This window comes from Grampus griseus, assembly GCF_964374135.1.
Source record: "Grampus griseus genome assembly, chromosome: 16".
Classification (NCBI taxonomy): Eukaryota; Metazoa; Chordata; class Mammalia; order Artiodactyla; family Delphinidae; genus Grampus; species Grampus griseus.
In genome coordinates this window covers 39,581,338-39,598,705 of record NC_139010.1, presented here as the reverse complement: position 1 = coordinate 39,598,705, position 17,368 = coordinate 39,581,338, and the positions used below count along the sequence as shown (strand labels likewise).

General features: G+C 49.9%; 1 protein-coding gene across 3 annotated transcripts in view; it reads left to right on the top strand.

Moving 5' to 3' along the window:
- Positions 1-17,368, top strand: part of ARHGAP22 (Rho GTPase activating protein 22) — a 203,285-nt gene that overhangs the window by 151,131 nt on the left and 34,786 nt on the right. Inside the window, exon 1 of one of the 3 annotated variants that reach the window (XM_082673078.1) lies at positions 8,952-9,054. The exons of the other annotated variants lie outside the window; for them this stretch is intronic. Within the exon in view, the coding sequence (XP_082529204.1) occupies positions 8,955-9,054 (100 nt within the window). The 5' untranslated portion in view covers positions 8,952-8,954. Of the gene's footprint in view, positions 1-8,951; positions 9,055-17,368 lie in introns of those variants that run through there. 3 annotated transcript variants of the gene reach the window in all.

Here is a 17,368-nt window from a genome sequence, read left to right as displayed (position 1 = left end):
CTACCCGTACTCAGTGTGCTGGCTCCCTGACCCACACACGTGCCTGTCTGCCTGTTTTTCTCTGTCTCTCTGTCTGTCTCTGTCTGTCTCTCTCTGTACTTGCTAAATGGGGACCATTTGCAGAATCCCACATAGAAACCAGATTTGCCCCTCCCCCGGCCCTCATTCCCCAGCGTTTATCAGACTTCTCAGGCTGTGTGCCGTGTGCCGAAGAAGTCACAAGAATGAAAACAGGAACCACCATCAAAGGCGCTTATCTCCTTTCTACCAGAAATATAGAGGAAAGGCAGAAATCCCAGGGGTTAGCGGTGGCAGACATGTCCGGGCAAGTTTGGCACTTGAAGGGGGTCTCCATCCGCCTCTGCAGGTTTCGTGGCAAAGCTGTTATTAGCCTGGGTTCCCCTGGAAAGGAGGCTTAGAGGATCAGCCCTTCTTTCACTGTTTAATAACGGAGCCCGTGAGTCCTTTCAAGCATATTTGCTCTGGCAGAGAGTGGCCACCTCTGCCAGGCACCAGTGGGCAGCGTGCCTGCTGCAGTCAGGGGAGAGCCCGGGCACCACACAGAGGAAACGCCGGCCAGCGGGGCAGGGCAGCCGGTCACTGCCGACGGCCTGCCCAGGGGTGGTCCTGATGGAGTGCCTCTTGTCTGGGCATTCATTCAACCAGTCAGTCATTCACTCGAGGATGTGTTCTGGGGGCCGGTAACACAGCAGTGAGTGGGACAGACAAGGTCCCTGCCCTCGTGGGGTGTACATTCCAAGAAAGGAGACAGACAGCAAGCAAGTAAGCCTGGTGTAGGTTAGATGGTAGAGAGCGCAGTGGAGGCAGATGAGGTGGGGAGGGCAAGCGGGAGTGATGGGGGCTTGGAGTTTAGTGACATCTGAGTAAAGGAGACGAAGGGGTGAGTTACGCATGTATCTGGGCAGAGCGTTTTGGAGGCAGACGGCGGGGGTTGGAAGAGCAGCAAGGAGGCCAGCGTGGCTGGAGCAGAGTCTGTGAAGGGGGAGAGAGGAGGTAAGGGCTGGTAAATCAGTAGGGCCTTGTCACGGTGATGACTCTGGATTTTCCTCTGAGCGAGGTGATGTCATTGGCAGGTCTTGAACAGAGCAGTGGCCAAGCCTGACTCAGGTCCCAGCAGGATCCCTCTGGCTGCTGTGTTGAGAATGGATGAAAGAAGCAGGGACAGAAACAGGGAGACCAGTTAGGAGCTCGTTACACAGTCGTGCAGGTGAGAGGTGATGGCGGCTTGGCTCAGGATGGCGTGGGTGATGAGGAATAATTGAGTTCTTGATATATTTTGAAGGTAGAACCAATAGTATTTCCCCTACTGGAATGGGTGAAAGGTGTAAGAGAGTGAGAGAAGTCAAGGGTAATTCCAAGGTGTTTTGATCTAAGCCAACTGGAAGGATGGATTAGCTGTTAACTGAGATGAGAAAGAACACAGGAAGTGCAGTTGTTTGGAAGGAAGATGCAGAGTTCACTTTGGGGCTTATCCTGGGATACATGTTAGAGGCTCAAGCTTAAGGTATCACGTAGGCAATTTGACATTTACGTCTAGAGACCAGGAGAGAAGACTGGGTTGGAGAGAGAATGTGGGGGCTATTGACACATAGATGGGGTTTGAAGCCCTGAGGCTGGATGAGACACCATGGAGCTAGTGGAGGGGCAGCAGAGGACCAGGGCTGAGCCCTGAGCTGCTTCCAGGTGGGAAGTCAGGGAGCATAGGAGAAGCCAGCACAGGGGATGAGGAGAGCCAGGAGCAAGTGGGCTCCCTGGGCTGAGTGAAGAGAGCATCTAAGAAAGAAGTATCTGTGCACTGCCAATAGATCAACCAGGAGAGAACAGATGGTGAGCACAGTCCATGGTTGACTTGTCAAGGGTGGTTTTGGTGGAGTCCTGGGAGTAAAGCCTGATAATAGTGGGTATGAAAAAGGATAAGAGGAGGGGAATTGGAGTGTGATCATAGCCAACTCTTTCAAAAAGTTTGCTGTAAAGGGAAAAAGAGAAATGGGACAGTAGCTGGAGGAGGGAGTCAGGTGAAGAGAGAGTTTTGTTTATTTTTTTAAGTTGGGAGACAAAACATCAACGATGGTACAGGTGAGGGAGAGAGGAATCGCTGGAGCACCAGTATCTCTTGTGGATATAGATGGGAAATTCCTCAACAAAATACAAAGAAATTGAATCCAGCAATATATAAAAGGATTATAACCATGACCAAATGAGATTAATCCCAGGAATGCAAGGGTGGTTTAACATCTGAAAATTAATTAATGGGATACATCAATAGAATAAATGACAAAAACCACATGATCATCTCAATCAACTGAGAAAAGGCATTTGACAAAATCCAGCACCATTTCATGACAAAAACATTCAACAGTCTAGAGATAGAAAGGAATTTTCTAGACCTGCTAAAGGGCATCTACAAAAAAACCCCACAGATAACATCATGCTTAATGGAAAAAGACTGAATGCTTTTCAGGAACAAGACAAGGATTCTCCCTTTCACCACTTCTATTCAACACCAGAACAATTCTAACCAGAACAATTAGGCAAGAAAATGAAATAAAATGCATCCAGATTGGGAAGGAAGAAACAAGTAATCTATTTGCAGATGACATAATTTCGTATATAGACAGTGTTAAGAAATCTACTAGAAATCTATTAGATCTAATAAAGAAATTCAGCGCGATTGCAAGATACAACGTCAATTACACAAATCAATTTTATTTCTATACAGTAGCACTGGGAAAACTGAAAATGAAGTTAAGAAAACTTCATTTATAATAGCATCCAAAAGAACAAAATACTTACCAATATATTTAACAAAAGAAGTACAAAACTTAATACTCTAAAAATGACAATACATTCTTGAAAGAAGTTAAAGACCTAAATAAATGGAAAGACATCCCATGTTCATGGATCAGAAGACTTGATATTGTGAAGAGGGCCCCACTGCCCAGTGGATCTCTGGACTTCCATGCCCCACTCTAGGAACACGGCCCCTGGGGAGGCCCTGTTGGGCAGCACCTCCTAGCCAGCTCTCTGTGAAAAGGGGAGAGAAAGGAGTCACACGATAGCAGGGCTGCCTGGCATCTGATGGGTGCTCATGGGTGAGTCCTTGCCTTGCCTGGTTATCTGGAGAGAGCCAGCAAGCCCTCGAAGGTGCCTCTTATGTGCATAGGAAGGTGCTTATTAGCAGAGCCGGTTGTGTTGAAGTATTAGAGGAGTCAGAGTGAGCACAGGTTTTGGCATCAGGCTGCGGTCTGTGTGTGATCTGGCTCTGCCCCTTGCTTGCTGTGTGACTCTGGGCATGCCACTTACCCTCTCTGTGTCCTTGTTTGTAAAATTGAAATAAGAATATCTTCTTTGCAGAATTGTCATGAGAATTAAGAGAGAAAATGGATGCAAAGTGCTCAGAACTCTCAAAACTAAATAGTTCTATTCATTCAACACAGAACGTCTGCCACGTGCAGGCGGGGCACACAGGAGGGATCAGACGGAGCTTCCATTCTACTCCCCAAGACAGAGAGTAACAGAAACGTACATCTCATGGCACAGAGCAATTGTTCTCATCAGAACCACCCAGAAGAAAAGGGAGACTGTTTTATCCTCCCCCAGAGTTTCCAACTCACTAGGATTTGTGTTTCTAACAAGTTCCCGGGTGATACTGATGCTGCTGGTCTGGGGCCCACACTTCGAGAACTGCTGTGTTAGAAGGTGGTGAGTGCTACTGAAAGAAAAAAAAAAAAATAGAGCCATTTAAAATACAGTAGTGAGTGTGAGCCTAATGATAGAGTGACACCCAAAGTCTTGAAGAAGTGAGAAAGTGAGCCAGGAGGATGTCAGGTGGAAGTGTGACAGACCCAGGCAACAGCTTGGGCAAAAACAGAGAGCATCTGAGGTGGTCTTGAACCAGCTCGGAGGCAGGTGGGATGAGGGAGTGAGGGACAGGGCCAGATGCAAAGGAGCCTGATGGCAGAGGAAGGACGTGATCTGATAGATAGTTAAAAGGGCCGCTCTGACTGCTGACTAGAGCGGGAAAAGGGGAAGCCGGGGGACCTGTTTGCAGTAATTCAGGTGAGAGACAAGGGTGCTTACACTATGCTGGGTGGTGGTGAAAGTGAGCAGATTCCAAATCTGTTTTGAAAGTAGGACCTACAAGATCTCTTGGATGTGGGTTTGAGAGAAAGGGAGCAGTGAAGGTGGACTCCCAGGGGTCTGATCGAGCAGACAGAAAGAACTGTCATTAGGTGAGTGAGGAAGACACGGCCTAGAGCAGGTTTGGGACAATGCAGCAAGACCACAGCTCTATTTGGGCTTGTATGAGTTTGAGATGCCTGTTAGTCATTAAAGCAGTGGGCATCCTGAGTGGGCAGTTGGATGCAGGAGTCTGGGGGTCGGGGTTAGCGCTCAGTAACTGGTAGCATGTTAACTATCCCCCCTACCCAGTGGCACCGATGAGCAAAGCCTAGCAACTGTCCCAACCTTACAGGCAGCAACACAGAGTGACAGTCCTGGGGCCAGGAGCCTGGTATGGGAACGGTGTCCTTGCCCAGAGTGACAGCTCCTCGCTGGGGAGGGGCACGAGGGGCCAGGCGGCAGCCTTGCAGTGGCCATCACAGCTTCGCTGCCCATGCCGGACCCCACCCTGATGTGTGTGTGGCTCTCACAGGCCTCTGGAGACTTTCCCCTGAGCCCCCTCAGAGCTGACAGTCCTGTCCTAAGTTCCTCAGAAATCATGGGGGAAAGAGGGGGACGAATGCAGCTCCCAGAAGCCACAGGGCAGGACACTTGACCTGGAGAAAATCCAGCCTCAGGACAACTTGGAGATACACAAAGCAACCTTGTTAGTCCAGCTGGTTGTGGCCAGTATTTGCTGGAATGACATCTCCAAACGGAAGCCCTCAGGGCACAGTCAGATTCAGGATGAAAGGTCACTGACCCCAGCCCAGGCTGGCAGTGGTGGAGCCTGAGATCTTAAGTGGACCACTTCTCCCCAGCACTACTTACTCCAGATCCCAGCCCTTCTGGGAGATTCAAGAAGAGAAAGTCTTATTTCGATTTCCCCTGGATGTTAACCCACCAGGCCAGTGGGCCTGGGTCTTTCCTGGCAGCCTTTCCAAAAGGGGAAGGATAGGACTGTCGCTGACCTGGGCTGGGCTGCAGTCACTGAGCCGGCAGGAGGGGCACTTGAGTCTGATCCTGGTACCCTGGGCCCATTCTGGTGGGCCCTGAGAGACCACATGCCACGTGGAGGAGAAATTGGTGCTACAGGCCTTGGACCCCATCCAGCCCCAAGCTCACAGAGGCCAGATCCGTCCTCTTCTTAGTATATGGGTCAGTACACAGCACCCTTGGGCCTCCTTCCCCTGCAGCCCTCAAGGCTTCTCCCCTGAAGTGCTCCAGGAGCCTTCGAGCTTGGATCCCCAGGACAGGGGAAATAGCCCCCAGCCACAGACCCCACTGACAGGCGGCCGGGGAGCCCGGGGCCGTTTCCCAGGAGAACAGGGTGGAGGAGCAGCTGCCTTATCTTGCGAGAGCCTGGCAAGCCAGCAGGGGTGATTTATAGGGGGCTGCTCACCACTGCTTCCTGTGAAACTCAGGATGCTAACTGCTCAAGTAACTGCCTTTGACCCACCTTGCTGGCTCGCTAAGTCTGCCTTCCCTCCCAGCGGCTGTGGTGGAAATGCCCCTGCAGCTGGGCCTGCCTGGCTTTCCGTGTGTGCTAAGAAGAGCTCAGATCCCAGGGCTGGAAGAGTTTGTCATGGTCATTGCTAAGATGAGGCCAGTGGAGGTGTGTACCAGCAGCACTGCGTGATGTCCTGGTGACTCCCAGCCGCAAGGGGAGAAGTTGGGTTGAGGTAGCCACTCTCCAGGGCAGCTGTTTGTTCAGCGTGCCCCCGTGCGGGGCTCTGCACCCCAGCTGACCCTCACAATAGCCCTTTGGAATCAGTCCTGCTATAGCCCCGTTTACAGGTGAGGAGACTGGGCAGCAGAGAGGCTCAAGTAATCTGTCCAGGTCCCAAAGAAGTAAGCAGGAAGCCAGCATTCTAACCCAGAGTCCTGGGGCTGGATGCCGGGTCCGGAGAGAAGGATGCCGGGAGCCCTCGGGGTGTCCTATGGTCGGGTTCGCTGGCTTGCAGTTTCTTCCCAGACAGCCTTGGTCCTCCACATCAGTCAGAGGAAAGAGGAAGGGGTCTCATGCTTGCCATTTGCTACTCTTGACAGTGGTTCATTGTATCAAAATTATATTGTAGAGAGGGACAGAGAGGCCCAGAGAGGTTCGGCAACTTGGCTAACAGCACACAGCAGGGTTGGGAGCAGGGGCAGCCTGCCTCCAGGGTGAGCCCATCCAAGGGTGCTCTGTTGCCAGGCACCATAGTCTCTGGATCTGCGTTGTCTTAAGAGTGGTGTGGGGACGGGGGAGGGAGGCAAGACTGAGGACAGAGGTAGTCCCCGAGGTCCTGGACCCAGCCCAGGAACGAGAGCCACCCCAGCTCAAGAGGTCACCTGTCACCAGGTGCTCGTGTGAGAGGACAGATCCCCAGCCTCTCAGCTCCCTGGCCCACCCCAAGAGGAAAGTTTCATGACTATCTTTGCATACCCATCCCCCATCTCAGGCCCCACGGATTAAAAAGACCTCCACAAGGTGACGTGGGTGTTGACCTGGCCAGGGTTTAACCTAGAGTTCATTGTGGCAGTGCGCATCAGAGTCCAGAGCTTCTAAATGGGGGGCAGCTGCAGACCTCCATCCATCCGGGGAATCTGGGCAGGAGGTTGGGTGGAGGGATTCCCTAGAGATTGGCCAGTCTAACTCTCTGACCATACAGGTGGGGAAACCGTGGCTCAGAAAAGAGAAAGCAAGTCAGTTGCCAGAGCCCTCTGCCTACCTGGGAGGACCCCCCTCCCCCGGAGTAGGTGCCTCCCCTGAGCCCTTGGACCCTTCTCTTTAACATGGGCAGAGCTGATCAGACCTTGGGGACTGTGGGCCATGGGGGCTCCAGGCTTTTCCGGCAGGTTGAGGGCAGGATACTCCCTGACTTACGGCCCCCTGGCCCCATGAACCACCCCTCCCGCCTTCACGTGTACCTGAACTCTGGGAGGGGAGAGCACCGAGCCCCTCCCCACGTTCCCAGCACTCGGGAGGACTTCAGCGCCCACCCCGCACACTAGCATCAGGACCAGGACTAGGGGGCCTCCCTGGCCTGGGGCATAAAATTTAAGGGAGCACCAAAAAACTCAGTGATCAGGATGAATATTTAATTTTTTAGAATGAAAATTAATGCTAAAAAATCCATTATGTTAGTTTCCGATTGCAGCTTTAACAAATTGTCACAAATTCAGTTTAAAATAACACAGATTTATTTGCTCACCCTTCTAAAAGTCAGCAGTCGGAAGAACTGAATTTTTATGATATTGAAGATACTGAAATCATGGCGTCAGGGCTGGTTCCTTCTGAGAGCTCCAGGGGAGAATGGATCTTTGCCTCTTCCGCTTCCTACAAGCTGCTCACATTCTTGGGTTTCTGCTTCCCTCCTAATGTTGCCTCCTCTTCTGTAGTCAAATTTCCCTCTACCTCCATTTTTTAAGGCCCACTGAGATAATCTAGTATAACCTCTTGTCCTCAATCCTATCTACAACATCCCTTTTGCTAGTTAAGGTAGCAACGTCACAGGTTCTAGGGATTAGGACATGGACGTCTTGAGGGAGGCATTGTTCAGCCCACCACAACCATGATAAACAGACTATCAAAATTTTAAAGACAGGATCTGTGGGTGGGATTAGGGTGAGGCAAATGAGGCTCTCACAAAGTCTGTGCAAGTCCAGGGTCGCATCCTGTCTTTATTTAAAATTTTGATATTTTGTTCCTCATGGATTTTTTGGCATTAATTTGTATTTTTTTAAATATCGCAAAAATATTTCTCTTGATTACTGAAATTTTTGGCACCCCCTTTAACCTTGCACCTGAAGTGCAAAATTCACTTGCCTCATTCTGGTCTAGGCCCTGCTTAGTAAGAGCAAGAAAAGTGACCCTACCCTACACACTGGATTTCAGATGAGCTCCCACCCCTTCCAGCCCCAGGGCTCCCCTAAGCCCTTCCCTTACAGAATTCTGCCCACAGACCCCTGGGGACCTCCACCCCTTCTTCTGGTATTGCAGGGCCCCAGCTTTGCTTCTCTGTCCACCTGCCCTCCTGGTGAATGCCTGAAGCTGTGCACCCATCTCGGTCCTCACACTTTGCACCCTCTGGAAATGTGGGATTGTGGGTTTTTTTCTCTGGGATAGAATCCTACTCTGGGAAGAACTCAGGCTTTGCAGAAAGATAATATAGGTTTGAATTGACGATCTGTTACTTACTAGTTGGGTGACCTTGGGAAAATTACAAAACCTCTCTGAGCTTCAGCTGCCTCATCTGTAAAATGGGACATTAATACTCATACAGCTCAGGGCTGCACAAGACGCTTGTGTTAAGTCCTAAGCACCCTCCGTGGCACTGGGGCGCTGGCCCCTCGGCAAGGCAGAGGGTTGGAGCCCTGAACGCCAGCTCCACAGGCAGCAGCCCAGCTGTAGACTGGGCTAGGCACTCACCCCGCTGCTTGACCCAAACCGAAATCACCTGGCCTCCACTTGGAACACCTGCCTCCCATTCTGCGGGGAGAGGAATTTCCTAAAGCGAGCCCTTGACCAGGAAGAAGGGGCGGATCCTTGGAAGTTGCTAGTATTCCTACAGGTGCTTGCAACACCGAGCGTTAGGAAGAAGCGGGTCAGAGGTCTGAGCCGGGAGCGCCACGGGGGCCGACTCCAGGAGCAGCGTTTCAGGAACTCGCCGGGCCCAGGCCCTGCCTCCCTCGCTCCAGGGTCCGGGCCTGGGGCGGGCGGCGGGCAAGACGCTACCTGCGCGCGTGCCGGGCATTCCTGCCGCCGCCGCGCCGCCGCGCCCGGGCGCGCCATGGGCCTGATGCCGGCCGCGCGGGCCTTCTCCGGGTGCCGCGCCTGCCCGCGGTCGCCCTGCCGCCTGCCAGCCTGCTGCGCTCCCGCCGCCGCCCCAGGTACCGCGGGAGGGGGTTCGGACGCCCAGCGAAGCCGAGCGGAAGCGGCGTTCCTGGCCGACAGCGCGCTCGGCTCCGGCCCCACGCGCGGGCGAGGACAGCGCTGCGCCGGCGGGCCGCGGGGCGCCCAGGGGGAGGGCGGGCGGGCGGGGTGGGGGGCAGCAGCGGGACCGGTCGCCGGGCTGGGGGAGCGGGCGCGCGCGCGTTGGGGGAAGAGGCAGCGCTGGGACGCCTCCTCCTACCTCCCGCCCGGGTGGTGGGCATCCCGTGTGCAGGGATGAAGAGCCTAGTCTTCCGGGGCGCGGGAACTTCCAAAGGATCACCCCACCACCACCACCACTACTGAGGGGACCAGGTAGGATGCCAGCTCTGGGCTACCGACTCCAAGTCCAGTGCTTAGCCCACGTTTGCCTCTCCAGGCCTCAGGAAGTCACCCGTGTCTGGGCGTGGGGCTGGCGAACACCAGAGGGTAGGGGTCACTTCTGCCTTGGGGACCAGCTTGCCTCGGGCAGGACACCCCCCCAAGATGTTGCCTCTCGCTCTATTTCTCTCCCTTGGGCTGATTTCAGCCTCTTGGTTGTTGAAACTTGGCTACAGCCCAGCCAATTAGTTACAGCTGTTCCGAGCAGAGCTGAGGCTCTGTAGTACCTAGCGGAGGGCAGTGCCCATAGGCACAAGTGTGGGAGTGATGGAAAGTGGATTTACAAACCGTGGGGTGCGTGCACGGAGGACGGCAAGTGTCCTGGGGAGGGGAGTAGAGAACAGGAAGGGTTTACCCACAGTTTGTGAATCTCTGGAGAGAATTTAAGAATTATTGTCCTCATTGTGTCTCTTCTCTATGTGCCTCTCCCCCCAACTGGAGAGAGCCCTAGTATGGCCAGAGCCATACTAGGAGACTGAGGTCTCCTCTCGGGGATCAGCTCCAGAGGGAATCTCAGCTGCCTCCCTTCCCTGCTGGGACCCGGGGGCAGGCAGAGCCCCCCCTATCCTGGGCTGGCCCTCCTGGGTCAGGAGAAGGCCACATTTATCAAGCATCTGGTGCTGTAGGCTCTCCCGTGGCTGCCGACGGCCCCATGAAGTGGCAGAGACCAAAGCTCAGGGAGGTTGAGGACGGTGCCCAGGGTCACCCAGGACAGGGATCTGAGTCAGCTGAGTGCTGGGCCTGTCCCTTCCTGCCCCTGCTTGGGATTCTGGGGAGAGGGGAGTGAGGGCCGGGCTTTGCCAGGGAGCAGCTGGCAGGGGAGGAGGCCTGGCCCAGCTCTGAGCCCGTCCGCAGGTTCATCCAGAGGAAAAGCAGCCTCTGCCAGCTTCCTCACAAAGCGCCGGCTGTGCCACTGGAGAAGAGTGTGGGCTGGGCCCTCGAGGAACCCGCACACTGGCTGGGTTTCCAGGGATCCGACAGACCTACTGAGACTGGTTCTTGGCAAGGCTCCCCCTCTGAGACGTGCCAGGAGGGCTGAGGAAGTTCAGCACAGCCGTTCCAGGCCCTGCCAGGCTCTGGCTGAGAGACCCTGATGAGGGGAGTGGTGGGCAAGGCCCCTGGCTGAGGGAGGCCGGACCTGTAGCCTGAGCACAGGGTACGAAGCTGGGAGCAGAGCCCTGGGAGGTTGAGCTGGAATGAGCCTTTCCCATGGGGCTCCCGGAGCATCTCCCCACCAAGGGTGGTGAGGGGGGCAGCTCACACCTGAAGCCTGTACAAGGTCGGATGCAAGGCTCCACGCCGCCTTGCTAGGAATGTGGAGTCAGTCCTGGGCCTGGTGGTGGCTGGGAGCAGGGCCTCTGGGCAGTCTCTAAAGACAAGTGTGATCATCCCCATTTTATAGATGGAGAAACTGAGATCTAGGAAAGGAGGCTACTCTGCTCCTCAGTGGCGTAGTCAGGATGTGCACCCAGACCAGTGCAGGTGCAGGCTCAGAATCTTTGTCTCTGTGGCCTTCAGCCTTGACCATCACTTGCCACCTGTGTTCCCATTCCCTATCCCTAGCTCAGCGCTCTCACCAGGCTCAGCGCTTGGAGGGCCTCTGGGGGAGTCTCATCATTTCCCAGAGCCCCTGAGCCATGTATGGGGTTAGTGCTCACCAGGGCTCATGGTCCATGTCAGGACTGGGGGCTGCCATGCTCCCATCCTCTTCAGTCAGGCTCTCTCACACCCACCCTCCAACCCCTGGGGCCCTTGTCAGACACCCCCCCGGCCCCCGCTCATGGTCTGCCTTGGGGTCTCTGCTCATGCACGCCCCCAGCACCCCGCCTGTCTGCCTGGCTATCTCCTGCTCATTCTTAGACCCCAATTCTGATGTTCCCTCCTCCTCTAAATCGCCTCTGTTTAGAAGCACTCGGGAGCCTGTGGACTTCCATTTCCTGGCTCTCACAGCCCTGTTTAGGGGGCTGGAAGAGTGGTCTGGAAGGCTTCACAGGAGGAAGCAGTGGTTGAGCTGAGGTTGGGAGAGGGCTTCAGAGACGTGGGAGCCGCCTGACCGCAGGCACCGCATGAACAGCGGGGCTGGCCGTGCAGCAGCTGCCCTCTGCCGGGCCCAGACTCTGTGCCCCAGAAGCTGGTGGAGGGAGGGCGGCAGGCCCTTGCCTCTCTGCCTGCCAAGTTTGGATTTTATCCTGGGTGGGGAGGAGGGAGGCAGCAAGGGGTTTTCAGCAGAGGAGCCCGTGGTAGGATTTACATGTTTCTAGCCCTCTGGGCAGCTCTGAGATCCTCTAGGACCTAGAACAGGGTGGGGCACAAACGCAAGAGTGATGGAAGGGTGGATGGATGGATGGATGGATGGATGGATGGATGAATGAATGGACAGGTAGACAGCAGATGTCCTGGGGACAGGAAATGGGAGAGTAGGAAGGGCTGGGGCCAAGAGGAGGCTGGATGGAATTACCTAAGCGTTGTGAATCTCTAGAGAGAATTTTAGAATTCCTTTCCTCAGTGTCTCTCTTCCCTGACTATGGCCTTCAGTCACTGTGAGCCGAGGGTGGGGAGCTGAGTGCATGAACTTGGGACCACAGACTGTCCTGGACTGTGTGTCCACCCTCCTTCGCTCAGTGCTCCTTGAACTCTGTTCCAAGCCCAGCATTGGCTCAGGACTGGGGAGAGGGGCTGGTTCCCAGTGAGGATCCGTGCAGAGGCGAGTGTCTTCACATGGTCAGTGGTAGAGGGCCAGGGAGGGAGCCCAAGAGCACTGTGGTTGTGCTGAAGGGAGGATCTGGGACAGCTCACATAGGAGGGGACACCTGAGCTGTTCCCAAGGGCTAATAAGAATTTTACACACACTGAACAGGGAAGAGTCCTCCTGTGCACAGGCCAGGCAGCAGGAAAGCAGATGTATTCGGGATGCTCGCATAGTGGGTAAAGCGGAAGTGAAAAGGACAGAGCAGGGGCCTGAGTGGGGAGGAAGGCAGGAGGCAGGTGCCAGGGATGCAGTGCCAGGCTGGCTTCTTCCCCTCTTGAGGACCCTCTGCATATGGGCAGTTCCCCCTGTATGTTCTCTGCCTGCTCATTTGAGGTCCTAGCAGATGTCTCTGGTCACGATAGGCCTGGTTTCGCATTTCTACCTTCTGGGAGTCAGGGCCAGTCTCCTACTTCATCCTGGCCCTGGGGGGTAGTCTGTGCCATGGAGGTTGAAGCAAAAGAGGTGAGTACCTGGCAAATCCACATGAGTGAAGTGTGGACTGGATGTGAGGCAATAGCGAATGGTGGGGTCTGTGGAGAATTAGGAAATACATGGGCTATCAAAAGGGCACAAGTGCCACTGAACTCCGTCAGTGTAACCATTTGGGAATTCCGGCCAGGTGCCACGAGATCTGTGGATTCTTTTAAGAGAGGCTGGGAATCCAGATTTTTATATGAAATCTCTGGATTTTAAATAACTAATTTAAAAATGTTTCAGACATCTTACTAGCTCAACAAGAGCATGTGGACTCATGTGGTTCATTGCTGGGTGTAAGTGAAGTGAGAGGGAACAGTGGCTCTGTGTCCCCGGACCAACCCAGGCCGCTCTCAGGCTGGCCAGAGGGGCCAGGATACTGTGCTCAGGACCGTTGACTGGCCCATCGGGCCCCACCCCTGTGGGCAGGGGCAGCTTGGCTCTCCCACCAAATCCCAGAAGGCAGACAGTTTTTCCTTTCTTGTCAGTATTCTAGCCTCTGCTTACCTCTGCCTGTTGCCCAAATGACCACATCTTTGGGAACTACTGGTGAAGAAAGACAGGAGAGACACAGGAAGCGAGGCTGGTGGGTGGATAGCATCACATAGGTGTCCATGCTCCAGCATGGGTGGAGAGCAGCAGTGTGGCCTAGAACATTCTCTGGACCTGGAGCCAGACTGCCTGGGTTTTTTTTTAATTTATTTTTTTATTTTATTGGAGTATAGTTGACTTACAGTACTGTGTTAGTTTCAGGTGTGATTACTGAAGTGTGAATCACTTTTCAGCAAAGTGATTAAGTTATACATATACTCATTCTTTTTTAGATTCTTTTCTCATATAGATTATCACAGAATACTGAGCAGAGTTCCCTGTGCTATACATTAGGTCCTTGTTGGTTATCTATCTTATATGTGGTAGTGTGTGTGTGTTCATCAACCCCCCCACGTTTCCCCTTTGGTAACCGTAAGTTCTCGATATCTGTAAGTCTGTTTCTGTTTTGTAAATAAGTTCATTTGTATCTTTTTTTATTAGATTCCACATATGAGTGATGTCATTTGATATTTGTCTTTCTCTGTCTCACTTCACTTAGTATGATAATCTCTAGGTCCATCCATGTTGCTGCAAATGGCATTATTTTGTTCTTTTTTTCTCTGAGTAATATTCCATTGTATATATATATATATATATATATATATATACGGTATGTTCTTTATCCATTCCTCTGACGATGGACATTTAGGTTGCTTCTGTGTCCTGGCTATTGTAAATAGTGCGGCAGTGAACATTGGGGTGTATGTATCCTTTCGGATTATGGTTTTCTGCAGATATATGCCAAGGAGTGGGATTGCTGGATCATATGGTAGTTCTGTTTTTTGTTTTTTAAGGAAGCTTCATACTGTTCTCCATAGTGGTTATACCAATTTACATTCCCACCAACAGTGTAGGAGGGTTCCCTTTTCTCCACACCCTCTCCAGCATTTATTGTTTGTAGATTTTTTTTTTTTTTACAAATTTTGCTGCTAGTTTAGTCCACAAATTGTTATAATAGTTTTATTTATTTATCTAATTATTTATTTATTTTTGGCTGCATTGGGTCTTTGTTGCTGTGCGTGGCTTTCTCTATTTGCAGCCAGCGGGGGCTACTGTTCGTTGCGGTGCGCAGGCTTCTCATTACGGTGGCTTCTCTTGTTGCGGAGCATGGGCTCTAGGCATGAGGGCTTCAGTAGTTGTGGCGTATGGGCTTAGTTGCTCTGTGGCATGTGGGATCTTCCTGGACCAGAGACCGAACCTGTGTCCCCTGCATTGGCAGGCAGATTCTTATCCACCATGCCACCAGGGAAGCCCTGTTTGTGGACTTTTTGACGATGGCCATTCTGACCTGTGTGAGGTGATACTGCATTGTAGTTTTGATTTGCATTTCTCTGGTAATTAGTGACATTGAGCATCTTTCATGTGCTTTTTTGGCCATCTGTATGTCTTCTTTGAGAAATGTCTATTTAGATCTTCTGCCCATTTTTTGATTGGGTTTATTTTTTTTTTGACATAGAGCTGCGTGAGCTGTTTATATATTTTGGAGATTAATCCCTTGTTAGTCGCTTCATTTGCAAATATTTTCTCCCATTCTGTGGGTTGTCTTTTTGTTTCGTTTATGGTTTCCTTTGCTGTGCAGAAGCCTTTAAGTTTAATTACGTCCCATTTGTTTATTTCCGTTTTTATTTTCATTACTCTAGGACGTGGATCACAAAAGATATTGCTGCCATTTATGTCAAAGAGTGTTCTGTGTTTTCCTCTAAGAGTTTTATAGTGTCCGGCCTTACATTTAGGTCTTTGATACATTTTGAGTTTATTTTTGTGCATGGTGTTAGAGAATGTTCTAATTTCATTGTTTCACATGTAGCTTTCCTGTTTTCCCAGCACCACTTTTTTTTTTGAGCATGATATTTGCATTATTTTATTGATTTAAAAATAATGAAAGCAAATTTATTGGAAGAGCATTATTTTATTTACATTTAAAGAAAAAAATCGGCTGTATTGACAGGCAATATTTAAATACCTATTTCAGAGATCAGTATTTACAGCACTTTCTTTAAAATAAGACATAAACAAATCACCAACTAAATCATAAGGAATAAGCACAATTTTGTAAGCTTTTTTGGTAAGGCAAAATGCGTATTATGGATAAAAGATTCATTGTGACAATAAGCTATTATTTTCTACCCTAAATGCATGCTCAGCATCTGAGCACAGGATAGCATGAAGGGCATCCAATAATAGGTATCAGCCAAAACTTCACAATTACATTCAAGGTTTTGTTTTTACTTATAATTAGATATGACAGTGAATTCACTGCCTTCAAGATATTGAAGTTGGTCTTCTAAATATTTAAAAACAGTTAATTTTCTTAGAACATGAATTTTAAAAATGGTTATCAAAATTCACATATTAAGCTTATAATGATGCCAGGAGTATACTCTTTCTACCCTTTAATTTTATTTTTTACTAATTGTGAAAATGAAAATAGAAATATTCTAATACTAATTACATAGTATTATGTACTTACTAATTATATATGTATTGTGTATGTACTAAGTATTATGTATGTACTAATTACATAGTATTGATACTTAGTATTTTCTAAGGTTGGAGGGAAAATCCATTGTTTTTGGGCCAAGGATTTACTCAGCTACAGTCCTGTGTTTCAGGCATGAAGTGCTCAGGTATTTTAGATTTTCTAGTAAACATTAGTGTAACTCTAAAATTACATGGCATGACCAACACCACTTATTGAAGAGGCTGTCCTTTCTCCACTGTACATTCCTGCCTCCTTTATCAAAGATAAGGTGACCATATGTGCGTGGGTTTATCTCTGGGCTTTCTATCCTGTTCCATTGATCTATCTTTCTGGTTTTGTGCCAGTACCATACTGTCTTGATTACTGTAGCTTTGTAGTATAGTCTGAAGTCAGGGAGTTTGATTCCTCGAGCTCTGTTTTTCTATCTCAGGATTGCTTTGGCTATTCAGGGTCTTTCGTGTTTCCACATAAATTTTAAGATTTTTTGTTCTAGTTCTGTGAAAAATGCCACTGGTAATTTGATAGGGATTGCACTGAATCTGTAGATTGCCTTGGGTAGTATGGTCATTTTGACAATATTGATTCTTCTAATCCAAGAACATGGTATATCCTTCCATCTGTTTGTGTCATCTCCAATTTCTTTCATCAGAGTATTATAGTTTTCAGAGTAGAGGCTTTTGTCTCCTTAGGTAGGTTTATTCCTAGGTATTTTATTCTTTTTGATGCAATGGTAAATGGGATTGTTTCCTTAATTTCTCTTTCTGATATTTCATTTTAGTGTATACGAATGCAAGAGATTTCTGTGTATTAAATTTGTACCCTGCAACTTTACCGAATTCATTGATGAGCTCTAGTGGTTTTCTGGTAGCATCTTTAGGATTTTCTATGTATAATATTGTGTCATCTGCAAACAGTGATGGTTTTAATTCTTCTTTTCCAATTTGGGTTCCTTCTATTTCTTGGACTTCCAAAACTATGTTGAATAAAAGTTGTGACAGTGGACATTCTTGCCTTGTTCCTGATTTTAGAGGAAATGCTTTCAGCTTTTCACCATTGAGAATGATGTTAGCTGTGGGTTTGTCATATATGGCCTTTATTATGTTGAGGTAAGTTCCCTCTGTTTGCACTTTCTGGAGAGCTTTTATCATATATGGGTGTTGAATTTTCTTAAAAGCCTTTTCTGCATATATTGAGATGATCATATGGTTTTTATTCTTCAGTTTGTTAATGTGGTGTATCATACTGATTGATTGGCAGATATTGAAGAATCCTTGCATTTCCTGGGATAAATCCCACTTGATACTGGTGTATGATCTTTTTAATATATTTTTGGATTTGGTTTTCCACTATTTTGTTGAATATTTTTGCATCTATGTTCATCAATGATACTGGCATGTACTTTTCTTTTTGTGGTATCTTTGTCTGGTTTTGGTATCAGGGTGATGGTGGCCTCATATAAAAAGCTTGGGGGAGTGTTCCTTCCTCTGCACTTTTTTGGAAGAGTTTGAGAAGGATAGGTGTTAACTTTTCTCTAAATGTTTGATAGAATTCGCCTGTGAAGCCATCTGGTCCTGGACTTTTGTTGGAAGTATTTTAA